The sequence below is a fragment of the Panicum virgatum genome, chromosome 8K (genome assembly GCF_016808335.1).
Source record: "Panicum virgatum strain AP13 chromosome 8K, P.virgatum_v5, whole genome shotgun sequence".
In the NCBI taxonomy this organism is placed as follows: domain Eukaryota; kingdom Viridiplantae; phylum Streptophyta; class Magnoliopsida; order Poales; family Poaceae; genus Panicum; species Panicum virgatum.
This window is the reverse complement of record NC_053143.1, coordinates 9,081,553-9,087,159: the sequence shown is the minus strand read 5'-3', so window position 1 is coordinate 9,087,159 and position 5,607 is coordinate 9,081,553. Positions and strand designations below refer to the sequence as shown.

Here is a 5,607-nt window from a genome sequence, read left to right as displayed (position 1 = left end):
TTTTGAATTCGAAAACCCATCCAGCGGGCCCGCATCCAGCCTGGTCCGTTGGATGGGCCATCAGGATTTGAATCGCGGACCGCAGCTGGGTCGGGCCCAAGTGCGATGCACCACGGGCGCACGGCGCGGCGCGGGCGGGTTGGGATCCCTCCGTTTAGTACCACCTCGTCCGCGCGGAGGCCGTCTCGCCGGCTCATAGGCAACGACAGTGACGTCCAGAGCACCACCGCGCGGCATGCGCGGGGAGCACTAATTCGTTATTCTTGAGATATATACAGATTCGAAGGCGGCGACACACTACATGTGTGTTTAGCCTTTTTTTTGCGGTTTTCTTCCCCCCTTGGCTTCAGAGAGATGCCACAGACATCCCATCCCCATCCATTCTGCACTCTGAATAATTAACAGATGACTATCACACTTATTCATGCAACTCTGATCTCTTACGTACAATTCAATATCGCACAAATCCCAATGCGACAGTATAATGCATCATATCATACAAACTCTGTAAAAACACACACGCACACATGCAGTGGTGGCGCCTAGCATCGATCTGACAGCGTGATGGTTGTACTGTACTCCCTCCGTCCCAAAAAGATCGTTGTTCTTTGACTCTTAAAAATTGTGTTTGACTACTCGTCTAATTCAACTTTTTTTTTACAAATATTATCACTTTTGTTATGACTTATTACATCACTAATGATATTTTAATAATATTTTATTTGTCTTATAATATATATAAAATATTTGAATAAGACGAGCGGTCAAACGCAATTTCTAAGAGTCAAAGAACAACGGTTTTTTTGGGACGGAGGAAGTATGCTACTAGTACTCTGCACCGGACGAACACGAACAGAAGTCTGTACTGGAACGGGGGATCGATCGTCCAGCCTAGCGCCTCTCCCTCGGGAAGCCCAGGAGCGCCAGGATGAGCGCGATGAAGCTGCCGTTGATGAGGCCCCTCAGGATCTTCTGCTTCTCCGTCGTGTAGGGCGGGTACCTCGCCGCCGCCTCGCCGCCGAAGCCGCGGACCAGGACCGCCTTCTTGTGGCTGAAGCAGTCGAAGCTGAACTTGCCGTGGTAGCTGCCTGTCCCGCTGTCGCCCACGCCGCCGAAGGGCAGGTACGGGTTCGTGAGCTGGATGGAAGACGTACGGGCGCAGGTCAGATGAATGCGTCGAAGGCTACGTTGTTTTCAGGTTCATTTCAGAGTTTGGGGGATGGCTTAGTTTACATGCAGCGCGACGTCGTTCACGAGCATCCCTCCCGCGGGGACGTTCGCCACAAAGGCCTGCTGCAGCTTCTTGTTCTTGGTGAAGAGGTAGGCCGCAAGCGGCTTCGTCTTGGAGTTCACCACGTCAATGCTGTCTTCGATCTTCTCGACCTGGAAACACAGTTCCAAAAACAGAGATTCCGACCAGTGAGCTCGACCTACAACATGAATTACAGTTGTTACATGAAGGCAGAGAAATATTACTGACCGTCACGATAGGAAGGAAGGGGCCAAAAATTTCCGCTGTCATGAGTGCTGTATCCTGGGGAACGTCCAGCAATATTGTAGGAGCAATTTTTCTGCGGTGCAAGAAACAAATGTTACTGAAGAAAAAAAAATCACTAGTCTAACTGTACCTGCTGAAGTGAAAGTGAAAATCCTTACAGTTTCTTCTCGTCAGTCTGGCCTCCGTACACAATCTTGTCAGCTACTTTCTTTTCTGCTATCAATTCTGTCAATCTCTGAAAATGTTTAGAATTAACGATACGAGACAGGTCCGCCGATTCCAGAGGATCCTTCCCGTAGAACCTCTCCAGAACTCTTTTCAAAGAGTTCACCTGCCAAATATTTATTTCATCGATCAGAAATCGGCTTTCTGCAAGGAATTCATTGGTTGCAATGCTAATGGTGATCTATACCAGCTCTGGTGCAAATGATTTCGTCGTTATGACGTAATCTGGAGCGATGCATGCTTGGCCATTGTTACATCCCCATTTGCCAACAGCAAGCCTCTTAACAGCAACCTACAAGGAAAATATCTATTTTGTGAAAACTAAAAAAATGATAATTTTATTTAACAGCACGATAGTTGCAAAGAGATGCATTTACATGAAGATCAACGTCTGAATCGACAATAGCAGGGCATTTTCCACCAAGCTCCAGAGCCACTGGGGTCAGATGCTTTGCGGCGGCTGCCAAAACTATGCGTGCTATAGTCCCGCTACCTGTAATTTCGTCAAGTCATATACAAGTCAGAATCTAAAGAACAAAGAACAATTCAGTACCAAGGACTTTTGGACGCTGAAATACTAGAAGAATCTCTGTTCGTGCATGTACCATTGCAATAACGAACGGTGGGTGCAACATTAAATTAGATAGAGGCTGGGATAATCAATCTTTATTCCATCACACAATCTAGAAGAAATTTGAAGAATCTAGCAGCCACTAAGTTTACAGTTATTAAGAGCCTGACCTGTGTAGAAGATCTTATCCCATTTTTGTTCCAAGAGCGCGGTCGTTTCCTCAACACCCCCCTCTACAACTTTAATACATGTGCTGTCAACATACTCAGGCAGCAGCTTTGCGAACATGGACGAGGTTGCCGGCGCTATTTCTGATGGCTTCAGAACAACAGCATTTCCAGCAGCTATTGCTCCAATTACCGGATCAATAGAGAGCACTAAAAAAATGAACGAGTAATCAGTGGTCTTTCTTTGATTTTGAACTGTCAAGAAACAGAGTATCCTGCAAAAATATATTTTTTTCACAACACACATACAGAAGTGGACACACTGCCGCTGTTGGCTCAAACTTGATAGGTCAGAGACGTTTCCAAGCAAACAAGACTAAAGTGGGCAAGTCATCGTGTGTTGGCTCGTTTGCGCAAAAGTCTAATTCCACGAATAAAGGTCAAAGCAACCATATTCTTCTAGAGGCGTTCTGTGGCAACATGAGCCCTGGATGAATGTGCAGATGTTGACCGAAAGCCAAGGAAAACCCAGCTTGCTTCGTGGAAAAGGAAAGATACCAATATCTCCACAATACTACAACCAATTCTCAAGCATATAAAATTCATGGCCTAAGTTTTTTCTCAACTCCATGACGTGACAAAAACAAACTGATTAATAACTACCCAATCTGAAAACCTTTTTTTTTCAAACAATTCCATTATGCAAATAAATTGCAGCCGGTAAAAGTGTATTACAGTAGTAATATCATCAACTTAAAAGTGTATTGCAGTTTGGTAGTAGACATTCACCTGTGAATGTGGGTTTTTCCCTTAACCTAAAAAAAAGTGTATTACAGTAGTATGTTCCACTTACGGAATGGGTAGTTCCAGGCGGAGATGACGAGCACCACACCGAGGGGCTCAGGCACGATTTGCGCAGAGGACGGGAACGTAGTTATGGCCGCAGGTACCTGGCCATGAATTCCCAAAGCTTAGTAGTACTACCGGATCATTCAGCGGAACAGTGCAGGCAGCAGGTGGCGGCAAATAGTATCTGGAAGCTTTTTTTTGTTTGAAAATTATAATATCTGGAAGCTGGGCTTGCAGAGATATAGATAGATAGATAGATGAATAAACAAACAAATAGTAAATAGATAGATACCTTCTCGGGCTTCATCCAGTTCTTGAGCCCGTTGAGCGCGAACTTGCACGAGGACTTCGCGAGCGATATCTGGGGCCATGGGAAACATGTGGCTGTTATCAGTTAATCCGTACCGGGTCAGGATGGAAATATCGACCCTGATGTGGCTGTCGACAGCAACCGGTCAGCTTTTAACTAATTTTTTCCCTGCTACTACCAGCAAGTAATACTAGCAAGTAATAAGTACCAACTCGTAGTACCAGGTAAAGAACGGCATGATTTTCCGTATTTGCTTTCTTAAAGAAAAAAAACGTGGTTTTTCGTGGGTGTTGAGGAAGATTGCAGGTGATGCAGGGTCGGACCGAGGATCGATAAACAGGATGGGCACGGAGGAGAGGAACCCGTGGAAGCAACGCAACGGCGGGTGGAGTATCAGACCACCACGAACCGATTCACACGCAACCAACCCGTTGACGAATCCCCCAGGCGGCGAGCAGCAAGCAGAAGAGAATAGAGAGATCGAGTGAGGAAGCACCGGAGCTTTCCCGAGCTACGGCGACCATGGCGAGCGCTAGCTGTCGGTACAGAGGCCGCCGGCGCGGCGCTTCCTCCGTCAGCGAACCCGTCGGAGGAGCCGAAGCGCAGCGCCAGGTCGTCGACATCATCAAGTTGGTGAAGCAGAGTAGTAGGAGGAGTAGAGAGAGAGAGAGCGAGAGTAGTTTTTTTTAACAAAAAGAGAGACAGAAAAAAAAAACTTTTCTGCAGGGGAAGAAGCAGCAGCAGCAATTGGATCCACAGTTCGACAGGAGGATCGAGCGAGGCTCAACGAGCAGAGGCCACCAACCAAACCCGGATGCTCTGCGGATACTACGTGTCGCATTTAATCGAACTCAAACTGACAATTAATTTGTACTACTTGTACCTCGTGGAGGTACGACTCCATGTGCGGCTTGGCGAGGTCGTCGTGGAGCGCGGCGGTGATGTCGGCCTCCCGCTCGTCGATCATCCGCACCAGCGCCCGGAGCTGCGCCGCCCGCCACTCCGCCGGCCGCGTCCGCCCCGCCGCGAAGCTCGCGCGCAGCTCCCGCACCGCCTCCGCCATAGCAGCAACCGGCCGCCGAGCCCGCGCGCGCCTCCCCGATCGATCTGCCGGCGCCTCTCCCTCCCTACTCCCGGCGACGGAGGCGCGGCGCGGCGAGGCGGAGGGGGGGGGTGGGGGGGGGGGACTGGCCGGTGCAGCGAGGTAGGAGCGACGACGACGACCGCGGCGGCGGCTGGTTATATAGTGGTAGTATACAATACTATGCCCTTCCGAGGCTCCCGCGCGGCTGGCAGGCAGCTCACCGGATTTGTTTGCACCGGATGAGACCTGGGAGGGAGGGGGAGGTGTTTGGTTTGAAACCTCTCGCCCGGGCCAAATCTCTCGCGGTTTATTTGGAGGAGACGCACGGGATAATCGCGAGGCGATGGGAATGTGGGGATATCTGTTTGGACTTTGGCGTCGCGTCTGATTTTTTTTTTCCTCCCCCCCCCTCGATGAGTGGGAGTAGTGAAGGGGACGGACGGACAACTCGCCTCCACAAAAGCCAACGCGGGCGGGCGGCACGAGATGAGGGGGAGGGGTGACGTGGCGCTCCACCCTCGTCGCACCTGCCGCCGCCGCTGCCGCCCTGGGGGGTTTCGCTTTCACATCGTCAGGCTGTCCAGGCGCGGTAAGCAGGGACGCGTTTTACAGGGCGGGTGGGCTCCTCCACTTTTCCCGTTCACTCCATTCGTCAGCCAGTAATGCTCCAACAGTATTTTTCTCTCACACCCAACAGTATTTTTCTCTCACACTACTCTAGCCACCAGCTCCAGCTCCAGCCAGTCCATATTTTTCTCTCACACCATTCCAGCTCCAGTCTCCAGCTCCAACCTTCCGAACGGAGTGATTGTAGTATTTGTAGTCCGTACCTTATTTTTGAAAAGATATTTGTGGGCTAGTACTAGTATGTGCAGTACATCCAATAGTATTTTTGAAAAGATG

At 49.6% G+C, this 5,607-nt stretch overlaps 1 protein-coding gene across 3 annotated transcripts; it reads right to left on the bottom strand.

Annotated features, from left to right (window-relative positions):
• Window positions 1-391: 391 nt before the first annotated feature.
• On the bottom strand, window positions 392-4,960 carry LOC120643849 (aldehyde dehydrogenase family 3 member H1-like). 3 transcript variants are annotated; one of them, XR_005663218.1, is made up of 11 exons: window positions 4,504-4,959; window positions 3,603-3,671; window positions 3,315-3,411; window positions 2,465-2,671; window positions 2,101-2,216; window positions 1,911-2,015; window positions 1,657-1,829; window positions 1,481-1,571; window positions 1,234-1,383; window positions 821-1,137; window positions 392-578 (listed from the first exon to the last, which is right to left on the bottom strand). XR_005663218.1 is itself a non-coding variant. In XM_039920330.1 (10 exons), exons 1-10 carry the CDS (start codon window positions 4,681-4,683, stop codon window positions 892-894), a joined length of 1,434 nt encoding a protein of 477 aa, XP_039776264.1. In that variant the 5' UTR covers window positions 4,684-4,960; the 3' UTR covers window positions 396-891. The 3 variants fall into 3 exon arrangements, 1 of the variants encoding a protein (XP_039776264.1); XR_005663217.1 differs by having other exon boundaries at window positions 824-1,137; XM_039920330.1 differs by having other exon boundaries at window positions 396-1,137; window positions 4,504-4,960.
• Window positions 4,961-5,607: the final 647 nt, after the last annotated feature.

Coding starts and splice junctions, on each gene's coding strand:
- LOC120643849 (XM_039920330.1), bottom strand. CDS start 4,683: ATGGCGGAGGCGGTGCGGGAGCTGCGCGCGAGCTTCGCGGCGGGGCGG. Junction 1,572..1,656: donor CAGACTGACGAGAAGAAACT/GTAAGGATTTTC, acceptor CTTGCACCGCAG/AAAAATTGCTCCTACAATAT. Junction 1,138..1,233: donor TGAACGACGTCGCGCTGCAT/GTAAACTAAGCC, acceptor TCTTCCATCCAG/CTCACGAACCCGTACCTGCC.